Source organism: Paramisgurnus dabryanus, chromosome 8 (genome assembly GCF_030506205.2).
Source record: "Paramisgurnus dabryanus chromosome 8, PD_genome_1.1, whole genome shotgun sequence".
In the NCBI taxonomy this organism is placed as follows: domain Eukaryota; kingdom Metazoa; phylum Chordata; class Actinopteri; order Cypriniformes; family Cobitidae; genus Paramisgurnus; species Paramisgurnus dabryanus.
Genome location: NC_133344.1, coordinates 8,890,637 through 8,912,794, shown reverse-complemented (window position 1 = coordinate 8,912,794; position 22,158 = coordinate 8,890,637). Strand labels below are relative to the sequence as shown.

Genomic DNA, 22,158 nt, shown 5'->3' with positions numbered 1-22,158 from the left:
CAAACATGTATATGTGTTATATGAAATTAGATGTGTTATTGAGTCGTATTTAGTTACTATTTTATATTAATTTCATAATATTTTTGGTTTGTCTCCTGTGATTTCAAATTTATATTGACCAACCCTCTGATCTGTGGCTGATACTGTATCAGAGATATTATGTTTTTAGCAGAGATCAGATGTGATGTTGTTTTCCCATTCTTTTTTTAGAGTGTGCAGAGTTTTTACGTCCATCCATTGATGAGGCTAGCAAGGCCTTCATACAACTTCAGCCAGTAAGTATAACATTTAATAACTCCTATTTAAAATGTATGGGGAATGTCTTAATTATCTGCTACATTTTAGTACTGCAGCACTTTATTCTTTATAGTCAGATCATCCTATTTGTCAGTCTGTGTGGTTTGCAGCCTTTGTTGTTGCAAACTGACAACAGGCCATTGCATTTTTGGAAAAAAAAAATCTCACACGTGGTGGTAATGCGGCCAGGGATGCAAAAGAAAGCCTTATAATTTTTATAAAATGTATAATTCACTTGGCCCACATGGTTTTCTGAATACTTAAATTTGATCATTCAGTTCAGACCACTAAAAGTTTTTTCCTCTTTTGTAGATTGCAACAAATGTGGTGGAAGTTCTTCTCTGGACAGAATCCTTGAAACCCTTTCCTTTCGTCCTGGCCATGGGAAACATGAGGCAGATCTCTCAATCTTTTTTCTCAATCAGTCTCTCTGAATACGGAAGTGACTTAAACTGCAATTCGGCCAAGATGGCGACGGCACGCACCGCCTACTTTAAGCATCAAAAATGCTCTTCACAAACCAATGGGTGACGTCACGGACACTACTTGCATATTTTTTACAGTCTCTGGTTTAAAGGCATTTTAAGTGCTTGAAAATAAATACCCCAGGCAATGTGCTTCTATGGGAATTCCTGTAGTCTGTCATTTTTCAAATGGATGAATCCTCTCCTGTTCGATTCCTTTGTACATCTTTGTTCGCGACGAGTAACTTTAATAAATGAAGTATTTTTAGTCAAATACATTCCATTCTGTGAAACTTAAAACATTTGTTCTGTAAAAAAACTTTACACATCTATGAATGACTTTACTTTTTATTTAACACAGGGCTCCAGACTGCCACCAAATGGTGGCATTTTGCAACCAAAATTTGAAAGTGTGCCACTGAATTTTACATCCAGTCGCACATGTGCTACCAGTAAATTTGACCTTTTTTGTGATGTGACACTGAATTTAAAAACAGCACATTGTACTTTCTGGATCTATCATTAAAGTATTTATTATTAATACAGTGGAAATTAGTAGAAATGTGAATATTTGGTAAGCATGTTGATTTACAGTGTGTGCTAGAGCTGAAGATCTTTGCCCGAACCCGACGGGACCCGTCGGGACCCGACGGGCTCGGGCGGGTTCGGGCTTCATTTCTAACATTTTACACGGGCTCGGGCTTCCGCTCCGGCTTTGTGAGGTAAATGAGCGGTCAAGTTCAAATCAGTAGCGCAGGATCGTGCTGAATTCATTTACAGTGGATAGGATTTAATGATTTTCCTCATCAAAAACATGTAGCCTAATCTTGGTGAGTAGGTTTTTCAATGTATAACTAAATATGAATCGAGTCTTACATAATTTAGACAGAGGATAGACTAATGTTGGCAGTAATGGAGAGAAGTGCCGACGCAAATCCCGCGGAGCCTGCCTCTTAATTTCGTTATTGCCAAATACCCATCTTAATTCAGAATGTATTATCTTAATTTAATTCGTTAAGAAATAATAATTTTATTGGCATATTTATAGTGTATTGCATAAGCCTATTTAGAATGAGATGTTACAATGTTACAGATGACTTATTTTATTTCTTTGTTTCAACTTCCAAGTGGCGTGTAGATTATTAGTCATGAATAAATAATGTTAAAACCTGTGTAAATTTCTCATTCTTGACAAAAGCTGTGTGTGTGCGCACATTTAAATAATGTCGGGCTGTAAACGGGTTCGGGCTTTTAAAAAGCTGTCAATCTAAATGTACGTTCGGGTTCGGGCTGCATTCTGTCGGGCTCCGGACATTTCGGGCCTAACTTTTAAGGCCCGATTACAGCTCTAGTGTGTGCCCCAAAATGTTCTGGTTGCGCCCCTAAAATTTTCAGTTGGGGGCCACTGTGCTCCTAGTGAAAGTTAGTGTGGAGCCCTGTAACAATTACATTGTTTCTTTTCTTACACTGCTGTAGTTTTGTTTATGTACATTTCAGTATTTCCTTTATATACTGTAAAATTACAAATTCTGTCTTAAATTCAAACGAATTGATTCAACCTGTTACACTAGCTGCGTTTACATGGACCTTTGTAATCCGTTTAAAGGTAGGGTAACACATTTTGAAAAATGCTAACGGTAGCCGCCTAGCAATGAAATCCCGATCCCACCCTCAAGTCAAATCGCCATCCAAAGTCACGCCTCTTTCCAAACACATGAACACGCACAGATCAGACGGTCACGTCTCATGTCTCATTCACCAGTGAGAAAACTTTGCAGTACAAAGTGAATAACACTTCCAAAATAACCAACATAAACAACTGGTTTACATCAGAATTAGTTTAAGCACACGTTCGATTGTGTAGACGTAGTAACTATATCGTTATGCTAATCCGAAAAACGAACACAAATTTCATAAGCAACACAACGTTTCATCAAAGTAGAATATCTGAATCCATCTCAATACAAACATATCGCGTACCTACCTTACCAAAATAAACAGTGCAACGACCCTTTCAGACCCTTTGCCTCCTGTAGCTGTTTGCATCTGTAAAGCAGTAAAGTTACCGATGTTAATTTCGGTTTTTGCTCTTGCTGATCCAGGCAGTTTTTGCTGTTGTTGTTATAAAAGATGCATTTAGTTTTGTTGCTCCTGTGTAGGTTGTCAATTCAGCAGAAAAGTTTGCTATTCTCGCTGTTTACAGACAGAGCGCATGTGAACGCGCCGATGACATAAGGTATCTGCGTGGACTCGCTGCGCGGTGGGAATTCAAATTACGCTTACGTATGAGGGACATAAAAGGAAACGTCCGTTCGGACCGAAATCTATGATTTGTTGAACATTTTTTGGTCCTACGCCTTTCACAGATGACATAAATTTTTACAAATACATTTAAACAACTTAACACAGTGATAGCTATCAGGATGTGAGGAGACTTTTAACCAGCATAACTAAAAATGTTTCAGGATCAAATCTGTTACCCTACCTTTAAATGATCAATCTGAATAAAAATGCTCCATGTAAACACCTCAATCGGACTAAAAAGTGCCAATCTGATTAAAAATCTAATCCGCTTGTTAGGGGTGGTTTATACCTTTTGTAATCCGCTCAAAAGGACATGTATACACTTGATCGGATGGATAACTGAACCTGGGACGCTCTGCGCATGTGCCATCTTTTCTTTTTTTAATGGCGGTTGGTAAACCCACTGAAAGGCGCATTTCCGCCACCTGCAGGACGGGAGTGTTGAGCATATTCACACGTGCAATGACGTAGAATTGCCGTAATGACATGTGACGCAAATATTTGAGTTTGTTTGTTGAAGGAAGTCACAAGAAGTGATTGTCTTGTTAATCTTGTTCCTATTATCCTTCCAATTCCCCATAAAGTGATACAAGACAGCGTTGTCCGGTCAGTCCATGATTTATTCTCTGATCCACAAAGGCGTGTGTTTGGACTCGCTCTCGCGAACGGTCTCTGCAGCACTGCGTGAAGTAAAATACGCTTTTTGGGCACACGTGAATGGGTGTTTTTGCTGCTGCTTTATAATCAGCTGAGGCACAAAGCAAATCTTGAAACAGCGTGAAACTATTTGTGCAATGTGCGCATGTCAAATGATCAAATCTGATGTAAATCTTGTGTCATATAAACACGCACATCAATCCGATCACATTATGAAGTGTTCATGTAAACGCTATGATAGGATTTATTAATCAGAAGGATTTTAATCTGATGGAGGCAAAATGTGTCCATGTAAACGTAGCTACTGTTACTTCAATGTGCATAATTTATGATATTTTATAAATATATTTATACTTGGGTCAGTAAGCAGTCCTTTAAATGATTTTGCAACTTACAACTGTAAAAATGTAAGAGTTTGTAGTTATTTATCAGTCAAATAAACATTTATTTGCTGTTAACAATGGTCTTGATTTACAATAAAGCACATGATAAAAAAAAAACCCAGCAAGAATAACCCAAAACCCAGAATATTAATCCCATAAATGGTTAAAATGACTACATGTTGGGTTTTCTCAACAACCCAACCTGCTGGGTTAAAATGTGTTACCCAACGTGCTGGGTTACTTGAACCCAGCATGTGTTCTGTCCAATATTTACCCAGTGCTGGGTTGCCAATTGGGTTGTTTTTAACCCAACCATTTTTAGAGTGTAGTATAATGTGCCACAGTTCCGGTTGCTAATTACAAATGACAGCGAGGTAGTATTGTGTAAGATAGCACGAGAGAGAGAGAGAGAGAGAGAGAGAGAGAGAGAGAGAGAGAGAGAGAGAGAGAGAGAGTTAGTGAATGATTGAATGTGAGTGAGTGGGTGAGAGTGTGTGTGTGTGTGTGTGTGTGTCTGTCTGTCTGTCTGTGTGAGTGAGTGAGAGAGGCTATATGTAAATATTGGCACGTAGATGTGTTCAGTCCAGGACTCTTATTGATCATGTAAAAGGTAGGGCAGATCTGACATTGAATAATCAGTGTAAAACATGTCACTTCTTGTTCTTCTAAGTCACTACACTGAAATAAATGATTCATTCAATTTACTTTAAGGTAAGTGGTTGCAATCAATTTATTTCAAGTTATATTTAAACAAAAAACAACAACAAATACAAAAAAAATTAGAAAGCAAAAACAAAACAAAAAACTTTTGTTTTTATGTAGCTTAAATAAATTAATTGACCACTTACCTTTCAGTGTATTGGCATGCAAATGTGTTCAGGGCAGGACTCTTAGCAATTATGTGAAGTTTGGGACAAAGTGGACATTGCATAATCATTGTATTTATAATCATTAATTTGTAATCATTTTCTTTTCTTCTCTTTCTCTCTCTCTTTCATAGGGAGCAATTGCGTCCCAGGTGAAGTGGATTAACATGAGTGCGCTCTGTGTTTCGGAGAGTGGTATAAAGGATGAAAAGTCTCAAGACGCAGTGCTTACAGCTACATTTCTGCTCGCCTGATTCAGACCTTTAACTTGAATAGTTTTGTAAAACCATGTGAGGTTTTGGTGTTGCATCATTTGATACAGTGTCCATCTGAGCTAATTGACTCACTGGTTGACCACACTTTTATTTCTGTTGGATCTTTTGAGTTGTTCATTTATTGTGTTTATTTTAGTATGGAGGCTGTAAGGAGAGGGAGCCATTTAATTTCTACCCCCTTTCATTCCTGTTTATATTAGATAGGGAGACAGATAAGCATGTGTCATTTGTTTGATTATTTTTACTTTTGATACAGCTTACAGTATGTAGTTCTTTTAAGAGTTAGAGGGTTTTTTGTTTATTATGTTTGCTGAATATTTGCTTCCTTTATACTTTCAATATTTTTATGTTAATAAAGCACGACTTTATTCTCAATTAATCTTAGTTGTGGTGTTTGTTTCATTCTGGATCAGGAGATTGATGTGTCTGCCAGTCATTTTTTTTTTACATTAAATTAGCTTTTTTTATTGTTAAATAACCTCCCTTGTTTCCCTAGACATAAAGAGGTGTCTGAATGTCTGTCTGCATTTATAATCAATAAATTGTTTGATTAAAATCAAACTGGACATGCTTTAACTGATTACAAATTCAACATATACTGTACAAGTATGAAAGAGAACATTTATTTTGCGATTTTTACATTCCGCCTTGCATTTTAATTTCTTTAAAAGGGAAACACATCAGCTCTTGAACAACTGTAAACATTGAATAAGTGGTGTATCTAAATTCCAAGGCACAAAACAGTTATTATAATTACACAGTTCAAATGAAAGCTTCAAATATCTGCTTGTGTCTCTCAAAACCAACAACAAATTCTTGGCACACCAACTCCTTGTCTGGAATGGCCAACTTGTCTTGGTGGACATGACAAACTGCCACATGATTCTGTCTCCTTTGTTACATACTGGAGTGTACGGCAAAACTTAATTTGGCGTATGTATTCTACGAGATTACACAAACATGTACTATTGATACACATTCTCTTGTGATCGTGTTGGAACTGATCACGCACGTAAGAGAGCGCTTTTGTTGCATGTCATATGCATGTCCCTTTTTGAACAGCAGTAAAAAAATTCCGTAGAAATTACAATGGTATTGCAGCTGGGTTGCCGGTAATTTACCGTAGATTTACATTTATGTAATTTACTGGCAAGAATTTGTTCAAAGTTAAATAAATTTTAAATATTAACAAGTCTTTATCTTTACAGAATAAAACTATACAATAACAGCCTCATGCAAAGCATTCTGGGAACCAGAAATCATCATCAACCTTTTTCTGTTTTTTGCTTCAGATTTTGTTTCCAGAATGTTTTGCTTGATGCTGTTTTTTTAGTTTTACTCTGTGAAGACAAAGACTTGTAAATGTTTAATGTTCATTTAACTTTGAACAAAATGTTGCCAGTAAAAAACATAATTTTAAATCTACGGTAAATTACCGGCAACCCAGCTGCAATTTCTACGGATTTTTTTTTTTTAACACTACCCGTACTTTTTCATTCAAATACCTAAAATAGTCTTAAATAGTGTACATTTATATATATATATATATATATATATATATATATATATATATATATAAAAATGGCACACCAACTTCTTGTCTAGAAGGTCCAACCTAAGGCTTTTTGGTTTTGGCTCGATCATTCAAAAAATATTTGAGTTTGATTAATTATATTTTTATATTTTTTACACAAGCAACACACACATCTCTGAAACAAATGAACATTTGAAGTTTGTATCTAGTACTCATTTTACATGCCACCAAAACACTTGTTCATCACTAACTCTCTGGAAAAACATTATACATTTCCATAAATTTGTGGGAGATTGTCTTTTGGCACCCCATACTGTAATTTACCAAAATTACTGTGTGAAAGAGGCTATTGTATAATTAAATATAATCTATGGCCTTGTCCACACGGACACGGGTATTTTAAAACAGTGACTTTTTTTACACAGTTCGGCCATTCGTCCACACGGAAAATACACACAGACAATGACGCCCCCCGCTGCACGCTAGAATCTCCGAAAAAACAAGCCTATTTCAACCGCAAAATGTATGCTTTTAAATATACAAAAACTGCTCTCTCAAACATGGAGAGGCTTCTTCGTGATCTCAACTAACAGATTCTGCAATAAAACGAAAATCACAAATTTTGAAAATAAACACTTTGTTGCTCATTATCTCGAAACTTGCGCTGCCGACTTGTGTCCCTACTTTCCGTGACTGGTCACATATGTATTTTTCTAGGGCATGCACCCCTGGAAAAAAATCTCTTATTTCTCTGCTCTACATATATGAATTTTAATACACCAAAAAACCAAAGAATTAAATACATACACAGCAAAATCACTGGTGTTAAAATAACACCCAGGGTGTCAAATTTAACACTGGAAAAGTGTGTATATGTGTCCACACTACACTGTGTTAATTTAGTCAAAAGTGTAGTGTTAATTTAACAACACTCATTATATGTTAATTTAACACTCAATATTGTTAAATTTTACACTTTGTTCAACACTATTCATTGTTGTTTCCACACTACACTGGTGTTGGCACAGAAATACAGTGTTAAAAATTAACACTCCTAATTTAAAGTCAACACCGGTGTAATGTGAATTCAACAATGTTAAGTGTTAAAATACTGATTAATAGCCACTTTTGTTGCTAATGGGTTGTTTCTATAAAAGACAAATGACAAGAAATATTGCAAAACCTCTTTTTATTAAAGTACATCACATTTAATATTTACATTGATACACACAACACTTTGCATTTAACACTGCTTATTTAAATACCTCAGCTACAATTAGAAACCGAATACAGTATGGAATAATGAAAGTTATCTTATACCACAGCGCAGTGACATGAAAACCACTTATTATAAGGTCTTTAATATATCAAATGAGAGTTTAAAAAAAATTAGCCACCCTACTCAAAACTTGAACATTAAAATACACTGCATTACCTTACTGGCAGGCAGAAATGCTTATCCTTCACAATACTAAAGATTTTTCCATAACAAAACAGACATTTCAATTCAAAAGACGTTTCATTTTTCTTAAATACGTTCCAACCTGGTATTTAGTTCTGTAGTTGTTTTACTCATGATGTAGCGGAAGGCTGCATCAGTGGTCTTCATCATGAAGGGAATGGCTTCTTGGTCCAGAATGATGCAAAAATTCTGGATGCAACTTCTGTTCCCAACGCAGTGCAGGCAGGGCTGTGCTGATTCATCCCCCTCAAAGCATGGATTGATGCTCATCACCTAAGTGTTTTAAAATAGTGTATTTGATGAATGTATTTGATGTGTATTTATGAACTTGTATGCATTTACATGGGGTGAACAATGCAAGCAAACTAACTGCTGAATAAATAACTAGAACAAAATACCAAAAAACTTACACAGCACAATCAGTAGCTTCAGTTGCACATTGACCCTCTTTCTTCTTTCTTCTTTTTTCCTTTCACAAATGAAAGGCAAGAGGTGAATGAGCCAGGGAAGAGCTGCCACATAACTGTCCCGTCCTAGCAAAACAGAATTTAAACACCATGAGTATACAGTTAAACTTTAAAACCGTAAAAGTAGCAAACCCATGTACACTTACCATATTTAAACTCCTGTTGACCAGACAGAGGGTCATCCATATTGTTGTATGTTGGCTATTTTGCAATACATCACCTCAGCATATTTCTGCAGATTTTCAAAGACAAAAAGAGTCAAGAAAATACCAAAAAGGGTGCAGTTTTAACCGTTATTTGAATCAAAATCATCTCAGTATAATAAATCATGTTAGAGACAGTGTACAGTACTAATGTACTGTGTGTACTCACATAACTAGTTGGTAAGCTCTTATCCTCCAAACTGGGTTAAGGAATAACAGTTCCAGAATTCATGGGTATGCCGTATTCAAATATAGTCTGGTAGGGTCCTATCACAAAAAATGACAATAAAGACTCTGAAAACTCAACATTCTTTTTATATTAAAAACAGCACTCAAGACAATATGAATCTTCATTTATACATTTTCAAAATAGTTATCAATTTGATTGCTATTTAATATGACATCAATAGCAAAACGATGTATGAGAAGATAATATATTTTTATTAAAGTTGGCAGCAGGTCATGTGAGTTTCTTTCCAGATTAATAATAATAATAATAATAATAATAATAATAATAATAATAATAATAATAATAATAATAATAATAATATGTACAAAACTACATATACTAAAAAGATTGGTTAACTGTTCAGTTATGTCAAATAAAATGATTTATATGTATAAATAAACTTACCTTCTGTAATGAATTTATATAAGTATTAGCAGTCGTTTCTCATTGGAAGTCATCCATGTCAGGTCTTCTTTAATAAACTGCCCTAAAAACAGCATCTCTTCTGAATGATTTGAAGCACTCAGTGTGAACTTTCACCAAACTAGCATCTATAATGACAGAAAAAAAACAAATGTTCGCCATACACGTTTTACACTTCCGTATGTATTTGCCATTTGCATCTGTCTGACATCTAGCGCCACGAATAGCTTACAACACACAATGCATCCAATCTGTGCATACAAATGATGATATATTGTGAGGTTTTGGTCAAATTAATTGTTGGTTTGGCGATATTTCCCCTGTTTGCATACATCTTAGAAAAACACATGACGATGCGGTTGCGGTTTTCTCCGTGTTTTTCAGTAATTTGAATAATTAACCGATATCCGTGCACTCACGTGCTAGTAAACGACCTCGTTAACTCACGGTATCTAGCCTATATATGATTACCTTATAACGAGCATCATATGGTGAATAAACGAGCTTTCATTTAACTTAATTTCATACCTTCAATTTGTAGTGCATGTCGCGTTTTATCATTCATATCTCCTGTTAAAATTATCCTTCTTGGTTTTAAACTTTTAGCTAGCAGTTTAACTTTATACTAAACTAACAAGGGAACAACGTAACACAAGGTAGCTCTGATTAAACTGAACCAAATAACGAACAAAGGGGAAATAAAATGGGAAAAATATCTTATTTAGGTTTTTTGGCATATGGCTGCGTAGAGTCAGACAGAGAAATAACAGTTTAATTTAGCTAAACCATGTGAATATTATGAGACTGATTTACCTGATCTCTTCAGTTCTCCTCTGAAAGAAAATGGCGGTAAAATCCCTGACAGGATATGTTTAGTGGAGGCGTGGCTTAATTTACACCGCTCAGAGTGAAATCTGATAACACCCTTGTTTTGCACTGACACTGTCGTGAATATAACACTGGCCTAGCAATGGCAGTGTTATTTTATTACCAGATAGTGTTAAAACAGCATCAACACTGTGTATTTAACACCATCCCTGAAAATTTAACACTGGTGATTTTGCTGTGTACAGATTTTATAACATGTCAGTATGCAGAAGACTTGTGTTGGTCATTAGGAATACATTGTAATAATTATTTTTACCATCCTGGGCACACTGGGCTTTGTCCGTAAAGTAAACATAGGCTAACTGAATATAGCATCATTTTAGTGAATTAACAGAAGGCTACCATGAATTAGTTTATTAAATTAATTCACAATGTACACACACTCATTATACACTTAATATACTGAAATACAATTTTATTTTATAAATGGGTTAGCCAAGGCTACTTTAGGGGTGTTTATTATAGGCTTTAAGACCAAATGCAATAAAAATTTTACATTCGGTTAAAGGTGACATAGAATGATTGAACAGGGTATTTATCCTTGTTCTGTGATGTGACATGTAGACAAAAATTTTTGTTTGGGTCTGTAATGCCTTCGAAACTTCCTAAAAACCTCTCTCAGATATCTCTATTAGGGTGGGGGATTTTAAACAAGTGGTTTTGCACCTATTTGGCTCCCCCTACTGGCTTAACTTGCAATCTCATTACTGATTGGCTGACTTTGCTGCCACTTAAAAAATGAAGCAAATTATTTTAAAGTGGAGGTGCAGTGAGATGCCTGCGATGTCATAAGCATCAGTTTTTCAGATTGGGCCGTTTTCTGGCTAACATTTCTAAAAGAGGAATTACTATGAGACTGAGATGTTCAGCATGTTTAGCACTTTTTGTATGTTTGTGAATGCCGGTAGACTACCATTATTCAACAAAGACAAGGTAAAAACGTTTTTTTTTCATTCGCTGTCCCCTTTAAGACATAATCAGTAGCTTACTATGATACGCACTAAGACACTACATTTACAAATGTTATGTAAATTTGTCCGTTTAAGCCAAAATACAAACACAGGCTTATTTCAAGTCTGTACACGCGCGCTACCGGTAGATGAACAGTGAAGAAAAATTATACACTATATACATTTAAAACAATGCAAATTTAAAAAGCTTTTAATGTAGACAACGGTCTACTCACACACATGATGCGTCGCGTTTTCAAGTTCAAGGCAGCAGTCCGGTCCAACACAGTGAATCTAATCATTATACAGTAAAAAGGTCTCTTCAAGAATTAAAGGGTGGTGGTGAATTTTGTTAATAAACACACTGAATAACGAGAAGTAAATTACTGGAGGGAGTGAAAATAGCACATTCAATTTGGACACCCATCTGCAGTAATGTTTTGTCATCTTAAAAATCACTGCATTTTCATATTTCTCATCATTAAACTGCTGTATAATAGTCCGATTTTGATTACTTGCATCTTTCTTGCATTTCTACTAACTGAGGTATCGCGCACATGTACTGCTTTGAGTTGCACCTCTGTCTACCTGGTTTGGTTTGATTGGTCATCTCAGAATCATTTTGATTTTATCTTACTTAAGCACAGACCTGTTGGCCTGTGACATCACATTAATGCGAGGTTGATTTAAAAGCGAGTCATTTACTGTTGAATCGGTCTTGCTAAGACGGTGATAAGACATCACTATGTGCTGAAATATGTGCCACCAGAAACTGAATTTTAATCATTTATATTTGAATTAGAATCGCTAAACTTGAATAATTGCATTGAAAAACTGTTTGAATTTGAATTGTATCATTTGAACGCTATCTATCAATCTGTGCTCGATTGCTCTTCCTTCTTTCTCCAACTACCCGGATGTCTGTCTCAGTAACTTGAAATTGAATTTGGAGGACTGAATCTGAATTATGAGAAGTGAATGTGAAGATATATAGAGAGTTTAATTTTCAGTGAGGATAACATTTTATTAGACTTCAGTTTCAATAAATTTCATACATTTAATTTCAAATGATACAATTCAAATTCAGTTTTTCAATGCAATTATTCAAGTTTAGCGTTTCAAATTCAAATATAAATGATTGAAATTCAGTTTCTGGTGGCACATATTTCAGCCCATACATCACATGCTGATCAGTTTGTGTGGCACCGCAAGAAGACAAAGGGGTTGAGCTGAGCTGCGCGTTGAGTCAAATGAGACGAGCGTCAGAATTACCGAGGTCGAACCTCAGGAGCCTCAATGGTGGGTACTGCCACCATGAACATGATTGTGTTGACAAATGAAATAGGCTACTGGCCGCGGTTTGTGTCGATTCCCTTAATGGAGGAATTATGATCCTTTTTATTAACTTTTTTCGAAGCATCAAAGTTGTAGTTGTGTAGGCTCTCAATGGACGGAAAGAAATCTCTCAATTTTATCAAAACATTCTTCATTTGTTTTCCGAAGCTGAGTGAAAGTCTTACGGGTTTGGAACAACATGATGGAGAGTAATAAATAACAGAATTTTCTATTTTGGGCGAACTACCCGTTTAATATCCAAATATTATTTTAGCCCATTTCAAAATACAAACGCCTGCTTGCTTTTTTCTTTGCAGTAGTAGGCTAAGTTGTCCTCAAAAATGAGTTTTTAGCGTCTTCCTGTCCTAAGCGTTGACTGTTTTGGTCGTAACTTCAGTTTCTGCACTTGGTCTTTTGGTGAGACCTAAACTTATAAAATTGATACTCATTTGCAAGTATTGATAGTGTCTGGGAGTTCCTTGTTTTTTTTCTTTATTTTTCTTTTGAGATAATGACTATAGGCTCCATACTGTGTTGCATATCTAGCTCACTAAGTGTTTACTTGCCTTTTTTTAATGATGTATAGGTGCCCGTTTACACCTGGTCACTTCATGCATATTTACTGATTAACCCTCTGGGGTCTAAGGGGTTTTTAGGGCCCTGAAGAAGTTTTGACATGCCCTGACATTTGTGCTTTTTTCACTTGCTTTAAACTTAATAATGGCAAAAGTCTCATAACACTGCAATAAGCACGAACTGGGCTACTATATTATATGATTAACATGTATGTACAAGTTTGTATTTTTGAGAGAAAAAATGTTTATGTGTGTTTTTTGAAAAAGCTAAATTTTTAAGTGACTGATATAAGTCCACAAAACCCATACTAAACATGTTTTAACAAGACTTTTCAAAACAGGATCTAGTAGTCTAGAGTTTTCTCTTTAAAATGATGTGAAAATCATTCTGCTTACTCATTCACATAAAACAATATATTGATTTACAATTTCAAAGTCACTTTTTGGTTAGGAAGGCAATATGCAAGGAGGCTGGAAGCTCTTGAATAATCTGTGATTGACAGCTGAAGAACAATACACTTGCATAATGAGCTGCATAATGAGCCTTTAGGCAGTAAGACGACACCATTATTGTTACGTGTTTGTTTGTGAAAGCAACACAAAATAAATGCTTTCCCATGTGTGATCCTGCGTTAACCCTTAAACAGGCAAGAGTGGAAAACGTTGAGCAAAAAATCATTTCATGACATTTTTTGTATCATCTGGACTTATGTAAAAGATATTCATTGGAATTTTTAAAATATTTGATATATTCAGGATTTTATGAGTTGTATCTCCCAGGATACATTGCCCTATTAAGGTATAAAAAAAGGATTAAGTCATCAAAATTTATTTTTTATTTGCAGCAAAAATTATGTGATTCTGACTTCCTCTCTTGCTCTTAAACATGCCATACATATTTTTTCATCCATTTTAAAAAGTGTAAACAACAGGTTTATTAGTAACAATGCATGTAAATAACACAACTAAATGTAAGTAGGCCTAACTAAGAATGAGCAGTTTTTGAATGTCTTCATTGGCTTCGTTGGTGCTTTTTCTGCTCCATCTGCAAAAAATATATATTTTTTAGATAATAATAGTTTGGTAAATTATTTAAGAATTGATTAATTTTGCATAATACCTGACCTACCCCTCAATGTAAACTATATGTGTCTATATGTGTTTCATGCAGAGGCCTCTTATTGGCTGCAATGCATGCCTGGTATGAGGAAAATTACCAAAATTTCTTGGTTCTAATACACCACTGCACTGTCACAAAAAAATTCATCTTCATCACTTTTCTCAAAATCTGAAGAATTCATTGGTATCAGCTCTATAACTCATATTCCCTATTATTCCTTATACCATAAAATTAGCTGTTGTGAAGCCGTGAAAGAAAATATCCAGTTAAAATGCTAAGATGCAGTCACCTAAATATACGAATATCAGTTTAACCTGCAAATTTGATCATTTATTACATTTTTCAACTCAAAATACAAAGATAGCCAATATTGTGGTTAATCCCTTTTTTATACCCTAATCAGGCAATGTATCTCAGGGGATACGTATATTTCAAAATGCGCTAAATAACAAAATAAACAACATATAACCAAATTTTCTTCTTTAGCACCTCAAGACAATGTTCACAATTAATATTAGCAGTATTAATATTTTTTTTAAAGAAGAAAAGTAAGAATAATATTTATTTACTTACCACAAAATCTGACTGTCCTGCAAAACCGGTGGCCATGTTGGATTTAGGTCAGGCTGACCAATTGATAAAAAAAAAACTTGAAGCAAATAATGTTACCCACATATTCAAGACAGACCAAGGTTTGATAAGTGATATAAGGATTTGATTGAAAAATCTTTTTTATGCCCCAAACAAGACACTGAAGAGAGCGTATCCCGTGGTGCACATTGCCTGTTTAAGGGTTAAATAAACTTACTGTGCAGAGATATATGCGAATAAACAGGGATTTAGATGTGTTTAGATGCCTCTTAATACAAAGTGCGTCAAATATGAGCAGGGTTCCCACATCTTAGTTGACTTCAAATTCAAGGATCTTTAAAAGGACTTTCCAGGTCCAATACCCTCAAATTCAAGGACTAAATGTAGGGACACATTTCAACTTGTGATAGCAAGGTTACATCGTGTTACCTTTTAAGATACATTGTTACAGTTCCCTTTCGAGGGAACTTGCGCTGCGTCACTGAGGTGACACTTTGGGGACGCCTCCAGGGGTAAGTGCGTCTGAATGTGTATATCAAATTCAACCAATGGTGAGGCTTAATGACAAAGACAGGGTGACGCGGGAGCTAGGAAATATATTGCTATCTGAAATATTGCCAAAGACGGTGTTACAGGGACGCAGGAAGTATGGCAAGGGAGACGCAGTGTCTCGTTCCCTTCTCAGGGAACAACAGTTACATACGTAACCCGAGACGTTTTCATGTGTCAAACACAACTATGCAAAAAAGCATTTTGTTATGAATCAACATTTGCATACAGAAGATCTAAGCATTTAAAGCGAACAGTTTAGCATGTGTGCTTAAAAGGTCTAGAATTTGTATGATATTATCCTACACTACAATACACTACACTACACTACACTACACTACACAGGGAATAATATGGATTTTAAGCACTAAATATTCTTGTTGCAATAATAAGCACTTTCAATGAGCTGTATCTATATTTTCAAAAACTTCCCAGGGCCTTGAAGTTTTCTCCCCAGATTCACAAACTTTCAAGGATTTCAAGGACCTGTGGGAACCCTGTATGAGGCATTGTGTGTGTGTGTGTGTGTGTGTGTGTGTGTGTGTGTGTGTGTGTGTGTGTGTGTGTGTGTGTGTGTGTGTGTTTTGCCGTCGATCGCGTCTGACGGAAGCACAAAGAAAACAGAGGTAACTTTTATTTACAGGCAAGAGTAAGTAGATGTGATGTTTGCAATCGCATCTTTTATAAGAATACCACAAAGCGCTTCAAATATGAGGCATTGTGTGTTTGTGTGTGCGTTTGGACATCGATCGTGTCACACTGACGAAGCACACACACTCGCGTCTGTATGGAGATAACTTTAGTTACATTCGCAAGTAAACAAGTAGATGTCATGCTTCCAGCACTCGGATTAAAACTCAACACAGCACTGAATGGCTGCAGAGACTGAATGGCTGCAGAGACGGAGTGTCCATTGACTGCGGGGTTGACTAATGAATATGGATGATCTCTGCTCTTCTCTTCAATAGAACGGGGCGTGGCTCATTATAGATAATGCAGTAACAGGAGAAAGAAGGTACATATCCCTCTTCTTATACAGTTAACAACGAATTACATTATTTGTTTTCGATTTCACTTACATCAGTAAAAAGCAGACATTCCAAGCATTATGCAGACATTTATCTTTTGTTTCTATGACAAGTATTCTTTAAGTTACAGCTAATTTTTCTGACGCGTTTCTGAAAGGACTTCACTGAGGGAGAGAACAAAACGTGCATCATGTTTATTTTTTTAATTTTGCGAAAAGCACAACATTCTGTTTTTATTGGGAATGGACTGAAAAAAACGTTTTACCGTTTAACGTTTTAAATGATGTATAAATCATATCTGTATGTCCTAGTGTTGCTTTCATCAACGAAAAGTATGACGAAATATAGTCGTCAACGAACCTTTTTCACGTGACGAAAACGAGACGAGACGCAACGAAAATGCTGGTCATGTGACGATGACTATAATAAAATGTATAATGCAATATTGTTGACAAATAAAACGAGACTAAAAGTGGTTTACAAAATAAAAACTAAGCTAAAATGTCTCTTCATTTTCGTTGACCAAAACGAGACGAGACAAAATGTTATAACGTTATTTCATCTTTCAGTTGATCACGTGTGTTGTTGGCAGAGGTGGGTAGAGTACCCAAAATCTGTACTCAAGTAAAAGTACAAGTACTTATACAAAAATGTACTCAAGTAAAAGTAAAAGTATCAATCTAATTATTTACTTGAGTAAGAGTAAAAAAGTATTAGATGAAAAAACTACTCAAGTAGTTAGTTACTCGTTACTTCCGATCTGATAAAGAAGTAGCGCAAAAGCACTGAATTTCAGACTACTTGGAGGGTTTTCACAAACCTCTCCTTAAAAGTCTCATTGTTCTGCTTATATACAAGTAAAGCAGCCTTTCTCAGTCCTGCAATGGGACATTAACATCACATAACGTGTCATTTGAGAAAAAATCTCAAACACACACAGATGTTTTCTGACGGTTAACTCTGCATTTATTTTCATGTTCACAACAAAAACTTGTCAGCATCTGCCTTTAAACATGCAAACAGTAAACAAAAAAGGACATGTGTGTCTGTTTGTTATCATGTTTTTATATGAATAGGTTATTTTCATTGCCATTAAAGTGCAATTACTGAACATAAACACGAGCAAATCAACTCTACATTTATTATAATATATAATATATATTATATATATATTAAAATAATATTTCTTTAAAATCAAACTATTATTTTATTTTTATTCATTCATGCTTTTAGAAGGATTTAAATAAAATACAATCCCGTTTATTTGAATGTATTTTCTGCACATTAGTTAGGTGTCAGGATTTGTGTACAAATGCAAGACGTCCTTACATTTTGGTGTTCAGTGGGGAAATTACACGGAAATGTGCAGATGAACGTGCTGTTTGTATGGTTTAACTTACACTAGGTTTTGTCATCGCTTGCACAAGAGTGCATATGGCAAAAAAACTCGGACAGTGTGTGAAATGACCATTAATAGTGTTCAAATAGACAATACTGTGACACTTACTTCAGGTTGGATCTTGAATTCCTGTAAGCTGAGATGTCAGCTCGTTCATTGAACAAAGCATGCATCGCATCATGAAACTATTCTTTTTGACCTCTTGGAGTGAAAACATAGACCGAACTTGAAGCCGCCATGCATGATCTGCCTCCGATATCTCGCACAACAATGCACACACGCGCCCTCATCTGCTTCTCCTGTCATCTACACGCGGTCACGCGCGCTAAAGGGTGACCGCGCGGTCGCGCGCGCTACAGGGTGACGCAGCCTGTCTCGCGAAACTTTCGAACACGCCCTATAAACTTTTTTAAAAATATATATTCATTAATTATTACCATTTGAAAGTAGCGCAGTAACGCCGCCGAATGTAGCGAAGTAAAAGTACAGTTTTTTCACTAGAAATGTACTTGAGTAAGAGTAAAAAGTACCCATCATTAAATTTACTCTAAAAGTACTAGTTACCCAAAAAATTTACTCAAGTACATGTAACGAAGTAAATGTAATTCGTTACTACCCACCTCTGGTTGTTGGCGCTGCGTAGATCAATCAAAACATGAAAGTACAGCGAGAGTGAGTAGAAAGCATGCGGAGCAGTCTGCTCTCGCGATGCTTTGATATCATACGCCTCCGTTTGCACATTAATGGGCATTTCAAACAGTGTACGCGGCAACCACGAGTGTTCCTTTTCAGTACGAGACGTGCTGAAAGTGGAGAAACGGGGGCGGTTACAGAGGTCAAGCGGAGTTGTTCCACACGCCTTGCTCGTGCACCTAAGATCCTCTCCCTTTTACGGACACGACTCTTCATGGCAGTCGCTGTTGAAGATAAACACATTTCCACTAAATGCTGCACAAAACGCTTCCACTACATGAGAAAAGTTGTAGCCGCGCGGGGATTCCGACCGGGAAGAGGCAGCATTCTGGCTCCAAATGTAAAAAAAAGTCCAAAATAAATCCCGTGCATCACTTTCAGGTCAGTTCAACAAGCCTGTTAAAATCTATAGCTTTGATTGCTGACACCACCAGTATAACAATGTACGAATTTATATCATGTAACAGTTGTTAAAATGACATTGTGCTGCGTTGCGTTTTGAAACATTGTAAAGATATCTATGCTAAAGACATTCGTTGTTTTGTATATGCTTAATAACTACACTTATTTATTATTTAAATGAACAAAACGTACTTAGCTGAATACTTGAGTATTAAATCAATCAGACACCTGTAGCTTACTATTGAGAACATAACCATACAACTTTGCTTTTCTTAATAGACAACTGCTGTTTTCTCAAAGGAATATTCCATTTTCTTAAAAGAAAAATCCAGATAATTCACTCACCACTATGTCATCCAAAATGTTGATGTCTTTCTTTGTTCAGTCGAGAAATAATTATGTTTTTTGAGGAAAACATTGCAGGATTTTTCTCATTTTAATGGACTTTAATAGAGCCCAACATTTAATACTTAACTCAACACTTAACAGTTTTTTTCAACGGAGTTTTAAAGGACTATAAACGATCTCAAACGAGGCATAAGGGTCTTATCTAGCGAAACAATTGTCATTTTTTTTTTTTTTTTTCAATTATCTTTTTATTGATTTTTAACATTTTGTTAACATAACAGACAGAAATAAAAGGAATACAATTACAAGAAATAAAAATGAATAAATAATAGTAATAAACAAAAACAAAACAAAACAAAAAAATATATAAAGCAAATTAAATCAAGTCAGTCCATGGTCACAAATCACGATTCATTACAAGTTATGTAAACATGCCAAACCCTGTTATGACATGGTAGCGTCAGAGGTCCATAAGCGGTTCCCATATCCTTCGGAAGGCGTCTCCCTTATTTTTTAGGGTGTATGTGCGTTGTTCCAGTCTTAAAGTTTCATTTAGGATTCGTTTGAACAGTTTAAATGATGGGGGTCTTTGTTGGTTCCAATTGAGCAGAATGCATTTCTTTGCTATATAGGAAATTATGATAATCCTTTTCCTGCATGTGGTATCCAGTGTCTTGTCCAATTCCGTACCAAATAGGTACAGTGTTGGTGCAATGTCCAGGGGGGTTTCCACAATCTTAACAGTTAGATCATGTACCGCCTTCCAGAAATGTTTTAATTTCCTGCATTCCCAAAAAACATGCATATTTGAACCTTTACACGTTTTACAACGATGACATCTGGGGGAAGAGTTAGGAAACATTTTACTTAATCGGAGTGGAGTAAGGTACATCCTGTGCATGAATTTGTAATTTTGTTCGATTATCTTATTACAGGACAGTGAGGAAAAAACATTCTGGCATATCGTGTCCCACTGATCTTCATCAAAAGTACGCCCCATATCCTTCTGCCATATGTTCTTAAGTGAGGTCAAGGAAGAACTGCAGTGGTCCAACAAAGCACTATAAATTTCAGAGATTTTTCCTTTTAATGATGTTGATTTTACCAGAATCTCCTCAAGATTTGTTAGCCCTAAGGACAAACGTTTCTCCCCTTTTAGGGTATTTATTAAATGGCGGATTTGTAGGTATTTATAAAAGTCCTGTTTCCGAATTTCGTATTCTAACATTAGAACTTCAAATGACTTTAGTGTGTCCCCATCAAATAATTGTTGGAATTGATGTACACCCCTTCCTTTCCACTTCGCTAACAGGGAACCACCAATAGATGGTGGCAGATCTGGATTTAAAGATAGAGGGGAGAGCCTGGAGATTTTGCCAAAGTTTCCACAGAACTTATTTACATCTTGCCAAACCCGAAGAGTATTGTAAACTACATATGTTTTTGTTATATGATGCATTGCTTTTATGTTGTTAATAAATGGTAGCAAGTTTATAGAAATAGGAGTACAAAGTTCTTCTTCTATGTCTATCCAATGTGCATTATCACGTCTTTGCACCCAACTAATCAGGCCCTTTGTCTGGGCGGCCCAGTAGTACATCTGTAAATCTGGTAACGCCAGTCCCCCTTTCTCTCTAGATTTAGTTAAAGTTTTAAAAGCTATTCTTGGTAAAGAGTTTTTCCAGATGAAAGAGGTTAACATTTTGTTTACAGATTTAAAGAATGTTTTATCCAAATAGCAGGGCAGTGACTGAAATAAGTAGCTGAAGCGGGGAAGAACATTCATTTTAATTACATTAATTCGTCCAAGAAACGAGATTGGGAGCATTTTCCAATGTTCTAGTTCCTCCTTAATCTTTGTAAGCAATGGAATGTAATTTATGAGGTAAAGATCTTTGAGTTTCGGAGCCACATTCACCCCAAGATACCTAAAGCTGCTTTGGGCCCAGGTGAAAGGTGAGATTGTTCTGAGTCTATTAGAAACTGACGAATTAAGTAATAGAGCATTGGATTTTGTCATATTGATTTTATAGCCTGATATTGTTCCAAATTTAGTAAGGAGGTCTACTACGGCTGGGATTGATTGCTCGGGGCTGGTTAAGTATAGGATTATATCATCCGCATATAGTGAAATTTTATTCTGTGTTTTCCCGATGTTGATGCCCGCAATCTCATCATCAGCACGTATGGCTTCTGCAAGTGGTTCGATTGCAAAGTTAAATAAGAACGGAGATAGAGGGCATCCCTGTCGGCAGCCTCTAAACAAATCAAATTTTTCAGTGAGGGTACCATTTATGCAAATTTGGGCTTGTGGGTTACTATACATACTTCTGATCCATCCAATGCATTTTTCACCAAGATTGAACTTCTTCAGAACGGCAAACAAATATGGCCACTCCACCCTATCAAACGCTTTTTCTGCGTCGAGTGAGAGTAGTAGGGCTTTTCTGTTGTGTAGGGTGGAGTGGTCGATTACATTTAATAGCCTCCGGATATTATCAGATGCATAGCGTGCCTTCACAAAACCGGATTGATCAGGATTAATAATCTGGGGCAACAGGTCTTCCAGCCTACGTGCAATTAATTTTGATAATATCTTAAAGTCAACTGGAAGTAATGAAATTGGCCGAAATGATGAGCATTCAGAGGCATCCTTGTCCTTCTTATGTATTAAAGATATTATTGCTGTTCTCATAGTGTCAGGAAGAACGCCATT

At 36.0% G+C, this 22,158-nt stretch overlaps 1 protein-coding gene and 1 long non-coding RNA gene across 6 annotated transcripts in view; both read right to left on the bottom strand.

Moving 5' to 3' along the window:
- Nucleotides 1-22,158, bottom strand: part of LOC135771790 (uncharacterized) — a 407,895-nt gene that overhangs the window by 50,143 nt on the left and 335,594 nt on the right. The window contains exon 30 of one of the 4 annotated variants that reach the window (XM_065282143.2): nucleotides 13,537-14,357. The exons of the other annotated variants lie outside the window; for them this stretch is intronic. Coding sequence (XP_065138215.1) covers nucleotides 14,294-14,357 — 64 coding nt within the window. The 3' untranslated portion in view covers nucleotides 13,537-14,293. Of the gene's footprint in view, nucleotides 1-13,536; nucleotides 14,358-22,158 lie in introns of those variants that run through there. 4 annotated transcript variants of the gene reach the window in all.
- On the bottom strand, nucleotides 7,953-12,150 carry LOC135771857 (uncharacterized). 2 transcript variants are annotated; one of them, XR_010543088.2, is made up of 6 exons: nucleotides 10,378-12,150; nucleotides 9,547-9,692; nucleotides 9,082-9,179; nucleotides 8,856-8,941; nucleotides 8,653-8,775; nucleotides 7,953-8,515 (listed from the first exon to the last, which is right to left on the bottom strand). It is a non-coding gene; the product is annotated as an uncharacterized lncRNA (long non-coding RNA). The 2 variants fall into 2 exon arrangements; XR_010543087.2 differs by lacking the exon at nucleotides 10,378-12,150 and having other exon boundaries at nucleotides 9,547-10,371.